The 19,849-nt window shown below is 45.0% G+C and overlaps 1 protein-coding gene across 12 annotated transcripts in view; it reads left to right on the plus strand.

Moving 5' to 3' along the window:
• DNMBP (dynamin binding protein) overlaps positions 1-19,849 on the plus strand; it is a 244,578-nt gene that overhangs the window by 113,745 nt on the left and 110,984 nt on the right. For 11 of the 12 annotated variants that reach the window (XM_029610066.1, XM_029610063.1, XM_029610067.1 and 8 more), the window contains one exon: positions 11,719-13,830. The exons of the other annotated variant lie outside the window; for it this stretch is intronic. In XM_029610066.1, coding sequence (XP_029465926.1) covers positions 11,719-13,830 — 2,112 coding nt within the window. The remainder of the gene's footprint in view (positions 1-11,718; positions 13,831-19,849) is intronic. 12 annotated transcript variants of the gene reach the window in all.

Below are 19,849 nucleotides of genomic sequence, written 5' to 3' on the forward strand. Positions count from 1 at the left end.
CCTTTCATGTTAATCAGACGGTAGATCTTCTGGGTTTTCCAGAGTAGTTGAAAGATTCTCCTCAGGATAGAGAATTATATCTTTTGGATGTGTGGCGGATGGTACTTCGGTATTTGTAGGTTACTAATGCTTTTTGTTACTCAGATCATCTGTTTGTCCTCTTCAGTGGACTGAAGAAAGGGGACAAAACATCTAAGGCTACCATATCTCGTTTGCTTAGGGAGGCCATTTGTTCGGCTTACATCTGTAAGGGACGACAAATTCCTGTCTGTTTGCGGGTGCAATCCACTAGGGCGCAGGCTGCTTCCTGGGCTGAGAATCAACTTTAATCAACTTGTCGCCACAGGAGATTTGTAGGTCAGCAGTGTGGTCCTCAATTCATACCTTTACCAGGCATTATCATCTGGATGTCAAGGCGCAGGATGAGCCGTCCTTTGGAGCGTGTCCTGCGTGCAAGTCTTTCGGGGGCCTACCCGGTTTAGGGTAGGCCCCCGAAAGACTTCGGGGTAGTCCTCACATATGGGTGACATCATCAGGATGGAGCCTAATCACAGAAAACTTTTGTCAAAGTTTCTAGAATTTTGACTGGCACCTACTGGGCATGCCCAGCATAGCACCAACCCTGCATCTAGCAGGGGTCCCCCTTCAGTCTTCTTTTTTCCGCGCAGCAGTAGCCACACGGGTTAAGGAGCTCTTCAGATATTCCTGACGAGAATTTTCCTCATGGAACTTCAAGAAAATTTCAAAATTTTTACCCCACAGGGGTCCCTCTATCGATAACATTACTCCATGGTCGAACGGTAAGTTTTTTACCTGCTTGCGGTCGATTCCTGTCGAGTTTTTCCCTTGTGGCCTACTGGCCATTGACCGCACCGTGGCTAAATTTTGTCGAGACCTTGGCGTCTGGTTTCCATCGGTGCCCCGACTGCACTCGAACAATGTCCATCATTGACCCTCATACGATCTGCGTGATGTGTTTGGGGTCTGACCATGATGTCCTAACTTGCACCAAATGTGCTCAAATGACACCAAACGGTCGCAAGGCTCGGCTGGAGAAGATGGAATTTCTCTTTCGGTCTAAAACCACGACTCCATCGATAACCTCAACGTCGTCTGAACCAGTGCCGTCTACTTCGCTCCAGCACCGTGAAATCGCTGCCTCCCGACCGGCTTCGATGACTCCGCAGTTGTCGACTCCTTCTGTCTCTCCGAGGGAAAAGGACCGGGGAGAGCACCGAGAAAAATATCGACACTGCCATCGAAAAGCTCAGGCCACCGATACAGGCAAGCCCTTGACATCAACTTCATCTGAGCCACCAACAAAGAAATCCCATCCAGAAAAGGCCCCATCCTCTTCTGTGTCTGGGTCACCAAGGCGTTCCCCACCTGGACAGGTGCTGGGAGCCGTGACTCCCCTGTCACCGGTGGACCCTCCGGCTATGCCAGTGCTGCCTCCTACTCCGGAACTGGGGCTCCACGCTCCAGGTTTCCGTGAGGAATTGGATCGGATGATCCAAGAGGCCATCGGAAAAAGCACTCCAGGGGTTCAAACCTCCATCGATACTGGTGCTGGTTCCTGAGCCGGTCACCGACCCGATACCTAAGGCTCTTGCACCACTATTGGCCAGAATGGACGCTTTAATCGGTGCCTTCCCACCGGTGGATCCGAAGGAACCGGTGGCCCCGATTCCTTCCACACTGATACCCTTATCGTCAGATGAAGAAGAAACACCGATCTCCATTCCGCCTTCCTGAGTGCTGCCACCGCGTCCATCGATGTCACCGATTCCATCGGTGCCTCCGTCGATGCCTTCGGTGACACCTCAGATTCCATCGATGCCTTCGGTGCCTAGTCCTGGACCTTCAGGATTAAGCACCGTTTCTCCCATCTGATGATCCTATGGGAGCTGGTGACGAGCCTTATGATCCCTGGACCGATAGCACGTCCCAGGACACTGATGATCTACCTTCACAGCCCTCTCCCCCTGATGAAAGAAGACGTTCTCCTCCAGAGGACTTGTCTTTCATTAATTTTATAAAGGAGATGTCTGAAACAATTCCATTTCAGCTTCAGACAGAAGGGGGACTCCAGGCACAAGATGCTAGAAGTACTCCAGTTCATTGATGCTCCTAAGGAAATCATATATATTCCAGTACTTGAGATCCTTATTGATCTATTGAAAAGAAATTGGGAACATCCAGGTTCTGTACCACCTGTCAATCGCAAGACAGATGCTACTTACTTAGTACAGTCTGCTCCTGGTTTACAACGATCCCAGCTAGATCATCACTCAGTAGTTGTAGAGTCAGCCCAGAAAAGAGCAAGACGGTCCAAACCTCATTCTTCTATACCTCCAGGAAAAGAACAAAAGTCTCTGGATGCATTGGGCAGACATGTTTTTCATGGTTCAATACTAATTTCTCATATTGCTTCCTACCAATTGTACATGACGCAGTACAATAGGGACCTGTTCAAGAAGATCCAAGACTTTTCTGAATCTTTACCAGAAAAGTTTCAAGACCAGCTCCATACCCTTGCTCAAAAAGGTCTTGACGCTGGCAAGCATGAGGTCCGTGCTGCATATGACATCTTCAACACTGCCTCTAGAGTCTTTGCAGCAGGAATAAGTGCAAGAAGATGGACCTGGCTCAAGTCTTCAGACCTAAGATCGGAAGTACAGGATAGGTTAGCTGACTTACCCTGTGCTGGGGATAATCTTTTCAGAGAAAAGATTCAAGGAACAGTGGCGCAGCTCAAGGATCGCCTTCTTCCAAGAGGTCTTTCAGAAGAGACTCTAAGAGGCCTGCATATAAACCAAACAGATATTACCCTCTGGCTTCCAGGGGTCATCCCTCCAGGCCTTACCAAAAAGGCCAATCCAGACAACCTTGGACCCAAAAGACACAACCAGCCCCTCAGCCGGGCCCAGCGTCTGGATTTTGACTCCTTCCTGGAGTGCAGTGCCCAGCCTCCTCTCCCTTCCGTACCAGTAGGAGGTTGTTTGTCCCACTTCACCAGCATGTGGCACACGGTCATGACAGATCAGTGGGTACTAGTTGTAGTGATTCAAGCTTACCACCTCAACTTCCTCACAGTTCCACCGGATTCCCCACCTCGGCTGATGTGGGAAACATCTGACCATTCTCACTTTCTTGATCAGGAAGTTTCCATCCTCCTCGAGTCCCGGGCAATAGAAACAGTACCCCTCTCCCAGCAGGGCCATGGATTCTATTCCTGATATTTTCTAATCCCAAAAACGTCAGGTGGCGTTTGCCCAATACTGGACCTTCGCGCCTTAAACAAATACCTACAAAGAGAGAAGTTCAAGATGGTGACCTTGGGTTCTCTGTTTCCTCTTCTGCAAAGGGAAGACTGGCTCTGCTCTCTAGACCTCCAGGATGCTTACACGCACATCTCAATCACTCCGTCACATTGTAGATTCCTGCGGTTCCTAGTAGGCCCAAAGCACTTTCAGTATCGAGTGTTGCCATTCGGCCTAGCATCTGCCCCACGAATCTTCACCAAGTGTCTTGTTGTGGTAGCAGCCTATCTCAGGACTCAAGGTGTCCACATCTACCCTATCTCGACGATTGGTTGATCAGGGCTCCCACTCATCAAATTGCGCTGACGTCCCTACGTCTCACTTTGCATACCCTGATCTCCCTAGGGTTCCTCATAAACTATCCGAAATCCAGGCTAGTTCCATCTCAAACCCTATCATTCATAGGGGCCGACTTGAACACTTTAAAAGCGAAAGCCTTCCTACCCTGGGATCGGGCTCTCACTCTCGCTTTTCTGGCCCAACAATTGCAGTCTCGACCACACTCAACTGCACGTCACTTTCTGATCTTACTGGGTCATATGGCCTCCTCTGTGCATGTCACTCAATGGTCTGCCTTGCCATGAGAGTAATGCAGTGGACTCTAAAATCACAGTGGATTCAGTCTTCTCAGCCAATGTCCATCATTGTCCACATCACCAACCAGCTCCGCTCTTCGCTGGCTTGGTGGATAAACCAATCCAATCTTCTTCAAGGCCTTCTATTTCAGGGTGCAGAACCTCAAATAACCTTGAAAACAGATGCCTCCAACCTCAGCTGGGGTGTACATGTTGCAAACCTGCAAACTCAGGGCATCTGGTCTCCAGAGGAAGCCAAACACCAGATAAATTTCCTAGAGCTTCGGGCAATCAGATATGCTCTCAGGGTCTTTCAGGATTACCTCACCAACAAGGTCATCCTGATTCAAACCGACAACCAGGTGGCCATGTGGTACATCAACAAGCAAGGGGCAATGGGCTCCTACCTCCTGTGTCAGGAAGCTGCACAGATATGGGCGGAGGCCTTTTCCCACTCGATGTGCCTCAGGGCCATCTACTTGCTGGGAGTGGCAGACAAGCTGAGTCGCACTTTTCAACCACACGAGTGGTGCCTCAACCCCACAGTAGCGGACTCCATATTCCAACGCTGGGGTTACCCTCATATAGATCTCTTTGCGTCAATCCACAACCGCAAAGTAGAAAACTTCTGCTCTCTCACTCGCAGCCAACACTTGCAGCCAAGAGACGCTTTCTCCCTCTTGTGGACCAGTGGTCTCTTTTATGCATACCCTCCACTTCCACTCATTTTGAAGACTCTTGTGAAATTGCGAAAGGACAGGGGATTGATGATTCTGTTAGCCCCTCACTGGCCACGCCAGGTGTGGTTTCCAATACTTCAGGACCTATCAATTCGCCGGCACATTCCTCTGGGGAAGGATCTGCTTCTGATCACTCCAAACGACGGATGCCTACGTCACCCCAACCTCCAGGCCCTATCTCTGACTGCCTGGATGTTGAAAGGTTAATTCTTCAACCTCTTAACCTTTCAGAGCCGGTTTCCCGTATCCTGGTAGCTTCTCGAAAACCTTCCACAAGAAAGTCTTATCGCTATAAATGGAACAGGTTTATGGTATGGTGTACTTCCATGTCCATCGATCCCTTCACTTGTTCCACAGTGAAGTTTCTTGACTATCTCTGGCACCTGTCAGAGTCAGGCCTGAAAACTTCCTCTATCAGGGTGCATATCAGTGCGGTGGCCACCTTCTATAAAGGTGATGGGGATGTCTCCATATCGGTACAACCCCTGGTAACACACTTTTTGAGGGGCTTGCTGCACCTAAAACCTCCATTGCGCCCTCCGGCCCCTTCTTGGGACCTCAACATGGTTTTGGGTTGGCTCATGAAACCGCGATTTGAGCCTCTCCAATCCTGTGATCTCCGCTATCTCACCTGGAAGGTGATTTTTCTTCTGGCAATCACATCCGCTCAGAGTTAGTGAGATACAGGTATTAGTCATCTACCCGCCTTACACTAAACTTCTGCATGTCAGGGTAGTACTCCACACTCACCCTAAGTTTTTGCCTAAGGTAGTATCAGAGTTTCATATTAATCAATCCATTATATTACCCACCTTCTTTCCCTGGTCCCATTGAAACCCAGGAGAACAGGTTCTACATACTCTCGACTGTAAACGTGCTCTAGCCTTCTACCTAGACCATTCAGCCACCCACAGAAAGTCCACGCAATTGTTTGTCTCTTTTGATACCATCAAATTGGGTAAACCTGTGGGAAAGCAAACCCTCTCCTCCTGGTTAGTGGACTGTATTTCCTTTTGCAATCAGCAGGCAGGCATTCCGCTCCAAGACCGTGTCAAAGCACACTCTATCAGGACCATGGCGACCTCAGTAACGCATCTCCACTCAGTGCCACTTACTGACATTTGTAAAGCTGCTACCTGGAGCTCTCTCTATACCTTTGTAGCCCATTATTGCTTAGACAAGGCTGGCAGACAAGATTCCATCTTCGGCCAGTCTGTCCTACGCAACTTATTTGCCAATTAATGTACCAACAGCCTTCCACTAACCCATTAGGGTTCAGGATGCCCTTTTAACCAAATTTTCACCCCAGTTGTTGTGCCTGTTGCACGTCTTTGGGTACATTTGGTGCATTGCTCGGGCATCCTCAGCTCAGTACTCGCCCATATGTGAGGACTACCATCCTGCTTGTCCTGTGAGAAAGCAGAGTTGCTTACCTGTAACAGGTGTTCTCACAGGACAGCAGGATGTTAGTCCTCACGAAACCCGCCCGCCACCCCTCGGAGTTAGGTTCATTTACGTTTCCTTATTTTATTTTTCGCATGTATTTTTTACTATAAGACGAGACTGAAGGGGGACCCCTGCTGGATGCAGGGTCGGTGCTATGCTGGGCATGCCCAGTAAGTGCAGGTCAAAGTTCTCGAAACTTTGACAAAAGTTTTCCGTGATTGGGCTCCATCCTGATGATGTTACCCATATGTGAGGACTAACATCCTGCTGTCCTGTGAGAACACCTATTACAGGTAAGCAACTCTGCTATCTCACTGGTCTAGACTAATCTGGGTATGTTCAGGAAAGGAAAATTGGTTCTTACCTGCTAATTTTCATTCCTGTAAAACCACAGATCAATCCAGAGGCCCTCCTGTTTGATGCCGAAAGACTGATTTTCTGCCAAGTTTTGCTGCTTAGTACAAAATTTTTCTGTTTAATAAATAATTTTTCTCTTAGAGGGCAGTTACGGGATTCACTTCCTTGTCTTATTTGGTTCTTGATGAACAAGGTTTATAGTTCAGGGATATCCACCCTTTAGTTCCCTATGTCTGTGTGAAGAGGTTTCTAAAGTATCTTGGCTTGAGTACAGGTCAATACTGAGGTCCTGCAGGTGGCACTCTCAGTTAAGAAGCAGTGCCTCAAAGTTTTGTTCTCTGATTCCATCTGCTGGAAGGGATGAATAACCCACTGATCTGTGGTATTACAGGAACGAAAATTAGCAGGTAAGAACCAATTTTCCTGTGGATCTCATGAAAACTTAACTGGCTTGCGGCACTCAAGAACCAGAGTTGCCTCTGACTGCTGTAAAATGACTAACTGCAGGACACTTTTAAAGGGGATTTTTAAAAGCAAAATGGCCCAGCTGTCTTAATAGGTACACACCTTTTAGTTTAAAAAACAATGTAAACTTAAGATGAAATATTAGACCAAAAAAGGTAGACCAAGGAAAATATCCAAGCAATAGGACTCAAAACCAGGTGAGCTGATATGTACTGTTCTTATATATGTACTATTCCTATTGTAAATTTGATTTCTTCCTCATTAGATTTCTTCTGCTGCTTTACACTTCCAGTTTAACCAAATCTTGCTCTATCAGGGCTATGTTGCATGTGCCTTTATTCATGGTTAACTGGGCTACCTCTTCACCTATTTTTATTTCCTTTCCTTCCACCCCCCAACCTAACTATGCCAGCCATGGCCGCAGTAGACCTCTGGTGGGGAGAAACAAACCCTGATTCTCTCTGGAGCCCAGTACAAGCTTACTCTTAGCTTGTCAGTAAGTGACACTGTTGAGCAGTGGCAGGTATTTCTTCTGTCCTGGGAACTGAGAATGCCACTTCGATAGTATTCTGAAGCCTTGTTGGTCTGAGGTACTGGAGCTGGGATCAGAAATCATATCCTGGCCTTCTCCACAGCAGCACCAAACATTGTTTGCTATTGAGCCAATGATCAAGGGCCAGACATTTTTTGAAATGTTTCCTGGCTGACCGCATAATGTTACTGATGGTGAAACTCAGCAGAGTGATGTATGTGTATGTGTAAAAAAAAAAAACAAAAAAACCCCCAAAAAATATTGCCAACATTTAAAATAGATCAGCACAGTTTCCATTTGACAAATTGTGCCTTAAAATAGCTTTGCATGGCAGAATAATGGAAGAGTATGTCTAGTAGTTGTGTGTCCTGAAAATGTCTACTGTGCTGTGAATAATTAGCACTGCATGGAGATGAAGAAATGAAATTCTCCTGGTCTGTGCTGGGCCCTTCATGTCACACAGTTTGTTTATTTATTTATTTAAAAGTTTTTATAGACTGTCCGTCTGAGCGGTTTACAATAAAACATTCATAGTTAAAAGACAAACCAAGCAGTCATAAAAATACATCACATTTACAATACTTTGTAATTCATCCATATATGGCTGTTTGGAACTAGTATAGTGAACAATTTCCTACTAGGAATAGGTTTTAGTGATTAATGAATATTGTAACACCAGTATAAATGTGGGTTTTCAGCGCTTTCTTAAATTCTTTGGTATTTGCGATTAGACGGATTTGTTCAGGGAGAGAGTTCCACAAGATTGGATCTGCGACGGAGAAGGCCCGCTTTCGAGTTCCTTTACTGTCAGTTGTATGTACTGCATTCAACCAGCAGATGTCCCTGTTTCTCTTTTCACTGTTAGAGAAATAGCCATAGGTCTAGATTTTGGATCCTGGAGCACACTTTCAAACAAGATGAATTAGCACAAGTTTGCACATGTATCACAATATGTCCAATATATCTGTGCACATATATTTTTATGCTGGAGCATAAAGAATTGCAGAAATGCTTTGCAGCTTGCCCTCTTCAGATTCAAAGGACAATTGGTGCATTGGTTGACAAAGTAATATGCATAAAAGAAGCAATTTTTAAATGTGTGTGGGTATTTTTCCCCTTGGACTTTGCACCAATTCTTAAAGGGAAAGCACACGTATCCTTTACCTGTGAAAATTGCTAAAGGAAAAAGATACCTACATAAATTTGCCCCTGCTTTTCTTGTGAATAATTTTACCTTTCTAAACATGCATAGTTTTGCCCCCAGAAATGCCTCCACTCAGATATACTATTCATATATTCCAACATCCATCCTTAGTTCCAATATTCTCTGACGCTAGTGATACACCAATGTACTGCTTAATAATAAGTGACCATCATACTAGGCTTCATCGATATAGCATGACGCTTCAAGACTCTGCCTTATATATAATCATAAGTCACTGTTAAATAGTGATTATATGGGTTTCACTTTTACCCTGCGATACCCGTGTAAATGTGTGATTAGGAAACAGTTAGATGTATACATTTTCTTTGTCCCCGAACATCTAAAAGCATTTGTAGAACAAAAGAGATTAGAAGTAATTCCCGTACAACCCAATGGTGAAGTATAGATTTAATGCAGGAATACAATGTTAAATTCTAGATAATGTTTCTTTTATATCTCCCAAATTATTTTCAGTATGTCTCTGTTTTCAGATAATGATTGAAATATTTCTGTTTGATTATATCATAATTAGACTATAAATATAAATGAAATATTGATCTGTAAAGAAAATGATTCTATGATATAGTTTAATAAGTATGTTTTATTACATGTCTAATATATGGAAAATCAATAAATATATAATTGAAAAAAAAAAAAAAATAGTGATTATATACCAAAACTATTTTTTAGCGGTTTTTTATATATGCATTTAAAAAGTCCAACTATGGGTTACTTAACAAGCCAATTGTTCCAATGCGACTGCTGAGTTTGTTCCAATGCGACTGCTGGGTTTCAAGATGGTCAGTCATCTCTTCAACTCTTTGTAGCACACTTTTCTAAAAATCTTTATTAAGTACCGGCTATTAGCCTTGCTGTGCTCAGATGTGTCCCTCAGGTCTCCTGACACAGAGCCGTGTTTCGGACATGCTAGTCCTTTATCAAGGGAATATTCTGCGTCAAAAACATCACATAAGTTAACACAGACATTTCAGAAATATTTGAAAAGTCATTTAAGAATGCATTTCCAAACGGGTTCCTCTCTAACAGCATTGACCCTTTCATTTACTCACAATATGGCGGATTGGCATTCTTTTCCTTCTGGCGGTGACACCGTCGCCGGAACTGAATTAAATCTCGCGCCAATCGGCCCTCCCTTACATATGTCACTAGGTACCTCCCCATTATGTGACATGTTACTTCTGATGGTCGGACTGAATTACTTCAGACCTGATCAGGTTTTGCCACAGAAAAGTCACCACTGCCTGATGCTTGGATCCAGACCAGCACCTGAGCTCTGCTCTCAGCACCTCACAGTAACAAAAAACACCAGAAATGGCTCTTAAACATGTAGGAGCTCCTTTCTGAGAACATGTGTAATCATGCATGCCTCCTCTTCCTAGGTACAGTATGAGTGTGGTAATTAATGGGCAGCATGTAGGGCACAGTTATCTGGGACCTGCTTTGTGCAGCACATTCACACTGCACACAGCATCTCCTTTTCCTGAGCCTCTTCCTTTGAGTTCTTCCATCCAGGCTAAGTTAGATGGGGTCAGTGTGCACTGAGCGGTGGATGTGATTTTCTCCAATTGTTGGGAGCAGCAGCAGTGAAGGAGTTCTGACAGCCATGTGATAGCCAAGGTAACTGAGCCAGCTGATTGCATAACACCAACTTCTCCCTTCTCCTGCACTTGTGTATACTGTAGAGGGAGCTGGTCCATTGTCACGAGTTCACATATGTTTCAACCCCTCTCTTCCTTCATTTTAAAAATTGGAAAAGAGACTGGTGAAGCTTTCAGTACTTTCCTAGGTCTTCTATTGACTATATGAATCCTCTGTGTCTGCGCTGCTTGTTCCATGGAGGCTGATGTGTCACACAACATTTTTTATAAAGTAGTGTGCCTTGGGCTGGAAAAGGTTGGGAAACACTGAGTTAAGAGATAAGTTATAAACTTTTAATTGTGAAATGTCACTCTTGTTTTGCATTCAAATAAGCAACCATCCTTTTTATATTTTCTTGAGATAGTCCTTGTCGTCTTTCCAAATATATGAGCTTCTGTTTTCTGAAAATACCCTCACTATCAGCAGTTTGTCATGCTGCTAATTACACAGAAAGATATGTGCACATATATTGGACACATGATAATGGATACAAAATGTTATTGAATTAGCAAAAGTGAAACTTGTCAACAGTAATATCGGTCATCAAGGCTTCTATGCATTGAAAATAATGCCCCCTCTGCCAGCTGTGAGACACCAGCAGATGCAGACTTCCAAAACACATCCAGGTCTTTGTAAATGGTGTATGATTGGCCACATATGCAAGTGCAAGAAACGTTGTATAAAAATGAAATTCTTCTATAGGGACATCACTCCACCCAGAAATTATATCAAAACCATCTTAGGTTTGAGGATTTAAGTGATCTTTGAGAGAGAAAACATTCTTACTGTTTCCTCTGGCCACTTCAGCTTCACTCCCCTGCCCCTTCATCTCAGCACAGGAGGATGGGGGACAGGTGAACAACAGAAGAAAGTTCCCTGCAGACTATTTATGCTTGTGAGGAGAGGGGTTGGAGCAAGAGCAGAAAAAGAGCTGGGACTAGAGGCAGGCAGGTTCCCTGCAGCTTTGTTCAAAGGATTGAAATAGGTGTTAAGGCTTTCAGGAATATTGATTTTGTCACAGATTGTAAAATATGTGGCAACAAGCTAATTGTGTAGAGAAAAAAAAACCAATCATGTGGGAGGCTAGGGGCACCGGCTTTACCTTATACCCACAGGGAAAGTGGGAAATTTTCAGAAAGTCTTTTTAGCCAGGTAAACAGCGTTTGATAATTGCCCTCAAAATGGTTAAAAATGAAAAGATTACATACTAGTAAGAACAACACTAAAATAAAATTACAGAATAGAGCATGAACAATAACAAAGACATTTCCTGGGTTCTGCTGCTGGTCAATGTTGTCTTTGGTCACTTCCAGTGAAATTTATCATCAAGTTACAGGTATGGGAAAAGGGCTTGAGATACATGTGAGACAATGGAGTTAATGGTGTTTTTACTAGTTGTTTCTTTCTTTTAATCTAGGAGATCTGGTGGTACTGGAAGCGAATTTGGCATCTGGTTGGCCTCAAGGCAGAAATTGCTGGGGCTCAAAAGGGTTTTTCCCTGCATCATGTGTCCAAGAGTTCTGTTTGTCATCCAGGAGTCGTCAGCTTTCTCAGAACACGATGTTGGAGCTCCCCAGCTATGCTCTGGGTCTGGCCAGAGCACTAATGGGACTCTCTGCACAGCTGGAAGAAGAGCTGGATTTCAGAGAGGGGGATATTATCACTATCATCGGGGTCCCAGAGCCTGGTTGGTTTGAAGGAGAATTAGGATGCAAAAGAGGCATTTTTCCAGAAGGCTTTGTGGAACTTGTGGCCCCTTTGAGAGTGATAGATAACACAATGGAGTCTGAAAATTCAGATAGTTGTGATAATATGGGTATAACAGATGTGCCTCCCTTCCTCACAGAGGAGAAGAAGGAAGTGGAAAAAAGGGAAGAGCTGGACAGGGAGGAAGATCCACTGGGAACGTATGGAGTCGCCCTCTACAAGTTTCAGGCTCTTGAGCCAAAAGAACTTGATTTTGACATTGGAGATAGGATACAAATCATCAGCACCTTGGATGATGGTTGGCTGGAAGGCAAACTGCGAGGAAAAAAAGGAATATTTCCGTATAGATTTGTGAAACTGGAGACTTCTGCCTCAAGAATGGAGCAGAAGGCAACTGCAGAGCTACTACAAAAGGCAAGTATCAATACTCAAAAAGACCTATCGAATTCTACTAGAAACTTTTCTTTACAGATTGATGATCCTAAGTGTCCACAACACTGGAATTCTAGCTCTGATAGGGAAAAGCCAAGTAGAATTGTTCCTAAACCTAAGTGGTCACAAGATCCATTAGATACTGGAGAAATAAATATCAAATCTGCTTCTTGGGAGTTGGGAAACTCACCAGGACATCGGATAAGCCCAGGGACTGAACACAGTATATCCAATTCTAAAGATAAATCATATGCAGAGACAACAAATGGAGTTTCCCCACGACCTCAGCTACCTCCACCTCGAAACCAAAGTAAATTATGCTATAATTCTAAAGAAATACATCCAGATGTAAAAACAGTGCAACCCTTTTCTTCTCAAACTGTGACGCAGCTTGATATTACTCCATCAGAGTCAAAACGCAGAAACAGTGCTAATGGTGTACTGACACCATGGTCATCAAAGTCATCACCTTCTCCAGTAAAAGGCAAGGACAATCATGGTAACTTGTCACTGAGATCTGGAGATCATCAGACCAATGAGAGGACCTTTTTCTGCCAGGACCTGGCTAATTGGGCAGATAATCAAAAACAGAAATCAAAATTGCGCTTTGCTAGCTTAAGTGGCCCACATGAAGGTCCAGGTACATGGCCTGGTAAAAGGACATCTGGATCAGATGGGTCATCAGATAAATTGTATATAGAGATGTATGAGTGTTCCATCATTGATCTTGATTCCAAGTTGTCTGAACAGCTTATTCAATTTGAGAAGAGTGTCTCCAGTCCAAAGGCAGAACAAAGCAAGAAAGTTTCAAGACATTTTTCTATCCTTGACTACAGCTCTGAAATGGATATTGTTAGAGGATCTCCTCAGTGTGCCATCCACCAGAAATCACCAGAGAGAAGAAAGATTTTGAGGCCTCCACCTCCTCCACCCTATGCTAGAGCAAATACTCCTCCATATTTGTCTGATAGCAATAGTCCAAGATCTACATCAGTTCAGAATATATTTCCTTTTTCAGTTCGTCCTTCTAGGCCAGCTCCACTTCCCCCTCCTAATCAAAGAAGGAACATGTCTCCAAATCTTCAGCCAAGTCTAGCTTCTCCATATAGGAACTCTCCCAATCAGGGGCTCTTGGAGGAGGAGGCTGAGGTTGCTACAGGGGAAGTTTTTGCCCATCATGAAGAAGATCAAGCACCTCCGTGCCCTTTTTTATTCTCAAGAATAGAAGAGGTGGAACGAGACCTGGAAGTTTACAACAAGACCCGAGATGAATTGAACATGATGCTTGAAGAACAAGAAGATGAGTTATCAAGAGAAGAGACCCTGGAGAATTTGCAGTTCTGTGACTGTAGCATTGAAGGCCTCAGCATGGAGCTTCAGCAGCTGAGAGGTAAGAGAGAAAAAGAACCTGTTATAATTTGTTACAGCCACCAAGACTTGGTACAAGGATTGCTTTTGGCAAAACTTAATTTTTAGTTGCTGATCCAACAGCACTTAATCGGTTGTTGAAAAAATGTGAAGTGGAAATAGAGAGAGAAGGTGAAGGAGATCCCATTGGCCAGTTTCTCATTTCTGGGGTAATTCAATGAAACCCTTGATTTTTTTCCGAAAGTGGGATTATGTTAGAACAGTTCTAAGATTTTATCAGCAAATCTTGTACCAGCGTCTCTGTGGCGGTTTAATTTTGCAACAAGCAACTTTTAAACTGTTTTCCAATGAGTAACTGCAGCAAGCCATTCACCTTGGTCTCAGCTTTGAAGGAGAAGCATTGGAGTATACTTCAGTGGAAGAGTTTGCAAAAGATGAAGACAGGCTGAAATGATCCCCTTGTACTCCTTGTATGACATTCCCTTAAAGTTACTTCAGTCCAGAAATCAGAGAAAGCAATAAAGAATTGGAGTGGAGTAGCAGCCTAACGGGCTGAGAACCATGGAAGTTAGGGTTCAAACAACGCCTTTCCCACTGATGTTCCTTGTGACTTTAGGCAAGTCACCTCATCCTTTTTTACCACAGGAACATACTTAGATTGTATGACTTCTGTGAACAAGGAAATACTTATTGTACCTGAATGTAACTTGCACTGAGCTACCAATGAAAAAGTCTGAGCTAAAACTAACTAAATAAATAATGTAATCTTCTTGATGCCCCTAACATTTTTTCAAGAAGTCCTAGTAGCATGTTTGAGTTAGGACCATCAGTAAAGTGTGTGTGTATATGGGAGTGTATTTTTTACTGGATTCAGAGATTCAACCATTATTTTGTGACTGCAGAAACTTCATGGGATGGCTTAGTAAAACCTACAGTACATCAAACTTCTTGTACATGTGGATTACATAGCAAGCAAAGCTGTGTACCTAATTTACAGATCTATAGCAAGGATTTATTTGAAGCAGAGGGTGTCAAGAGAGAATTTATGAAAATTTTCAGGGTTCTCCTGAATGCTTCTGCTCATACCAGTACAAAATGCACTAGGAATGCAGTTCTTGTCCTGTTGTACTATGGCATTCTAATTCTCATCATGATACTTTGGTTGTCTCTAGTTTTCATAAATTATTTGTAATTGTAGCAACTGGAGATTTTTGTTTAGATTTTGTAAGTCTTGGGCAACATCTGCAGATGTACTAAAGGATTTCTTTCTCATGTTGTATCTATGGGAGTAAATCTTAGCCTGTGTGGCCCTATGCATGATATTCAGAGCTTATCAAGCTTTTACAGGTTGTAGAAATAGGCTTTCAGTAGTATTCACAGAACTTAAATGGAATTTAGATGCATTGTTCATCTTTAGTTGCTCATAAAGAGGCTAACTTTAAATGGCATTCATGTGGATAAAGCATTGCTTTTCTCACAGGACAAGCAGGATGGTTGTCCTCACATATGGGTGACATCAGGATGGAGCCCAATCACGGAACACTTTTGTCAAAGTTTCTAGAACTTTGACTGGCACCTACTGGGCATGCCCAGCAATGCACTGACCCTGCATCCAGCAGGGGTCCCCCTTCAGTCTCTTTTTTTTCTGCGCAGCAGTAGCCACGCGGGTTAAGGAGCTCTCTTGAAATTCCTGACAGGAATTTTCCTCACGGAACTTCTTCAAAAATTTCCAAAGATTTCTACCCCATAGGGGTCCCCCATCAATATCTGTACTCCGCAGTCGAAAGGTAAGGTTTTATCCTTGTTGCAGTCGATTCCCATCGAGTTTCCCCATCGGGGGCCTACCGGCCATCGACTGCACCGCGGCAAAATTTTTGTCAAGGCCATGGCATCGGATTTTTGTCTGTGCCCCGATTGTCCTCGGACAATGTCCATCACAGACCCGCATAGAGTTTGTGTATTGTGCCTGGAGGCTGACCACGATACCCTAACTTGCACTAAATATGCCCAAATGACGCCGAAGGGCCACAAGGCTCGTTTGGAGAAGATGGAGTTTCTTTTTCAATCAAAACTTCCGACTCCATTGACCGCTTCGACTTTGTCTGAGCCGGTGCCATCGACCTCTCGCCAGCAACAAGACACCGGTGCTGTTCATCCGGCTTCGACTACTCCTAAGGTGTCGACTTTTTCCTCCTCACCTCAGGAAAAGGACCGAGGAGAACATCGTGAAAAGCGTCAACACCGACATAGGAAGGCTCAGTCCGCTGAACCAAGCAAGCCCCTGGCATCGGCGTCGACAGAGCCACCGACAAAGAAATCCCGTCCAGAGAAGGCCCCATCCTCCTCTGCGACTGGGTCACCGAGGCGTTCCTCACCTTCATTGGTGCAGGGAGCCACTTTCACCGGTGCAGGGAGCCACTTTCCCTGCACCGGTGGACTCTTTCCCTGCACCGCTTTCACCGGTGCAGGGAGCCACTTTCACCGGTGGACACCGGCTATGCCAGTGCTGCCTCCTACTCTGGTGCCGGGGTTACACGCCCCAGGCTTCTGTGAGGAATTGGAGCGGATGATCCAAGAGGCCATCGGTAAAGCACTATAGGGCTTCCAGCCTCTGTCGATGCCGATACCAGTGCCCGAGCCGGTCACCAATCCGATTCCCATGGCGCTCGCACCGCTACTGGGTAGACTGGATTCGTTGCTTGGTGCCCTTCCACCGCTGGAACCGAGAACACCGGTATGTCCTCTTCCCTTGATGCTGATACCTGTGTCAGAAGACGAGGAAACACCGATACCCATACCGTCGTCTAGGATCCTGCCACCGACTCATCCATTGGTGTCGCCAGTTCCATTGATCCCTCCATCGATGCCGTCAGTGCCACCTCCGATGCCATCGATGCCTAGGCCTGGTCCTTCGGAATTAACAGCATTCCTCCCTTCTGAAGATCTGCAGGGAGCTGGTGATCAACCTTATGATCCTTGGACTGATGATTTTTCCCAGGATACCGATGATCTGCCTTCAGAGCCCTCCTCTCCTGAAGAGAGAAGGTGTTCTCCTCCTGAGGATCTGTCCTTTATCAATTTCATTAAAGAAATGTCTGAAACAATTCCATTTCAACTTCAGACAGAAGAAGATTCAAGGCACAAGATGCTGGAAGTACTCCAGTTTCTTGGTGCCCCTAAGGAAATCATGTCAATTCCCATTCATGAAATCCTCATTGACCTGCTGAAGAGGAATTGGGAGCACCCAGGTTCAGTTCCACCTGTCACCCTTAAGACAGATGCCACCTATCTTGTGCAGTCAGCTCCTGGGTTTCAAAGATCACAACTTGATCATCACTCTGTGGTTGTAGAATCAGCCCAGAAAAAAGCAAGACATTCCAAACCTCATTCCTCCATTCCTCCAGGGAAGGCTCAAAAATCCCTTGACGCGTTTGGCAGATGGGTCTTCCATGGATCAATGCTAATATCTCTCATTGCTTCTTACAAGATATACATGACCCAGTATAACAGGAACCTTTTTAAGAAGATCCAGGATTTCTCTGAATCTTTGCCTGACCAATTCCAGGATGAGCTTAATGCTCTAACCCAGAAAGGCCTGGTTGCTGGTAAGCATGAGGTCTGCACTGCATACGACATATTTGACGCTGCTTCTAGGGCAGGGGTCAGGAACCTTTTTGGCTGAGAGAGCCATAAACGCCACATATTTTAAAATGTAATTCCATGAGAGCCATACAATATGTTTAAAACTAAATACAAGTAAATGTGTGCATTTTATGTAAGATCACACTTTTAAAGTACAATAAGTCTCTGAAAATATTACACCAGGCCTTAAGACACCAATACATCTCCTATTAGGAAAACGGACCAAGTCAGGCTGCTATAGAGTCCTACACAGAAACTACACGCCAGCAGAAAACCTCACCTGAATCACGTGCTGTCCCTCACCTAACATAGAATAAAGAGACCAAAACGCATAACAAGAAGCATGCAGAAAAAACTGAATTGGAAACTGCAACAAGCCAGAGTCTCTGTATGCAGTGTAACAAAGGAAAAAAGAAACATCACCCATCCTTATAAAACAAATCAAGAAATATAAAATCATCAGCAGTAAAACTGTACTAACAAAAAGAACATATTTCGAAACAGCTGATGAGTGGAATATTCAATAATTAAAAACTCATATAAAACATTTCCAGATACCAACAAAATATTTCAAAATAGCAGACACAAAGACCCAGTAATGAAAAATAAGGATACAAAAATTTTTTTGCTCTGCATACCTGGGAACGTTTGATATCAGGTGTCCTGAGATTGTTCTGAATTAGCAGGAGGTGGGGTGGTTTGCTTGGAACTTTCTCCTCTCTCAGTCACATACCAGCGCTCTCTCTCACACTGGCTCTCAATGACACACCTATACACACATGCTCTCAGTACTCACATATACCCATGTTTTTTCTCTCTCACTTATATAGGCTCTTAATTACGCATTTACACACATGCTATCTTTTCATGCTTACACACACACACAGGCTTTCAATCACATAAATACATGCTGTCTTTTTCTCTCACACACAGGCTCTCATTCACATGCTTACAAACATGTCCTCTCTTTCTCTCATTTACACACAGGCTCTCAATCACATACTCATATGCTCCCTCACCTAAATCAGCTCTCAATCACACACAGACACACATGGTCTCTCTCTCTCATTTAAACACAGGCTCTCAATCACATACTCATATGCTCCATCACCTAAACCAGCTCTCAATCACACACTGACACACATGATCTCTCTCTTACTTATACACACAGGCTCTTAATCATACATACACATGATTTCTCTCACACACAAAGGATCTCAATCATACACACATACTCTTTCACACAAACAGGTTTTCAATCACAAACTTACACATACAGGTTCCCAATGGTAAACTTACATTCATGCTCTCTCTCTCTCTCACAGGCAGGCTCTCAATCGCAGACATACTCTCTTTCACATGTACAGGCTCTCAATCATTCACATACATGCATCTCTCTCTCTCTCTCACACACACACACACACAAGAGGAAGTGGAGATGCATCTCTCACTCACTCACTCACACACACACACACACACACACACACACACACACACACACACACACACACGCACAGGGCCCCCCCCCGCGGCCCGGAAGAGGAAGTGGAGAGTATCGGGTGCCTGCGCGGCAAGAAGAGGCCACGCTAGTGCGCTCGGCATCGGCCCGAAGAAAAGAAGACTGCAGCGCGGCTCGGAGGAAAATGAAGAGGTTCAACCGCGGCCGATGGGACTCCGCCTCCGCGAGGGCTGAAAATGAAGAGGTTAGCGTTGGGAGGAGGCTGCTGCTGCCGCGAGTTCCTGGGGTGAGGGAGAGAGTGAATGAGCGAGCAAACACAGCTTGCTCGCTCATTCACTCTCTCTCCCCCCCACCTCCACCCCGGGAACTCGCGGCAGCAGCAGCCTCCTCCCAACGCTAACCTCTTCATTTTCAGCCCTCGCGGAGGCGGAGTCCCATCGGCCGCGGTTGAACCTCTTCATTTTCCTCCGAGCCGCGCTGCAGTCTTCTTTTCTTCGGGCCAATGCCGAGCGCACTAGCGTGGCCTCTTCTTGCCGCGCAGGCACCCGATACTCTCCACTTCCTCTTCCAGGCCGCGGGGGCGGGTAGAAGAGAGCACGCCGGTGCCGCTGACTCCAGTTGTCCTGCCGCGTTCCGCCCGGGCTGACAGCATTTTAAGCCCGGGCGGAGGAGGACCGGGGAGCAGCTGGGTCAGCGGGAAAGTGTGGCGACTGTCTGCGAGCCAGATGCAGCCCTCAAAAGAGCCATATCTGGCTCGCGAGCCATGGGTTCCCGACCCCTGTTCTAGGGTTTCCGCAGCGGGGATTAGTGTAAGAAGATGGGCCTGGTTGAAATCCTCCGACCTCAGACCAGAGGTACAGGACAGGTTGGCTGACCTGCCATGTGCTGGAGATAATCTCTTCGGAGATAAAATTTAGGACACTGTGGCGCAGCTCAAGGA

This window comes from Rhinatrema bivittatum, chromosome 7 (assembly GCF_901001135.1).
Source record: "Rhinatrema bivittatum chromosome 7, aRhiBiv1.1, whole genome shotgun sequence".
NCBI classification, from domain to species: domain Eukaryota; kingdom Metazoa; phylum Chordata; class Amphibia; order Gymnophiona; family Rhinatrematidae; genus Rhinatrema; species Rhinatrema bivittatum.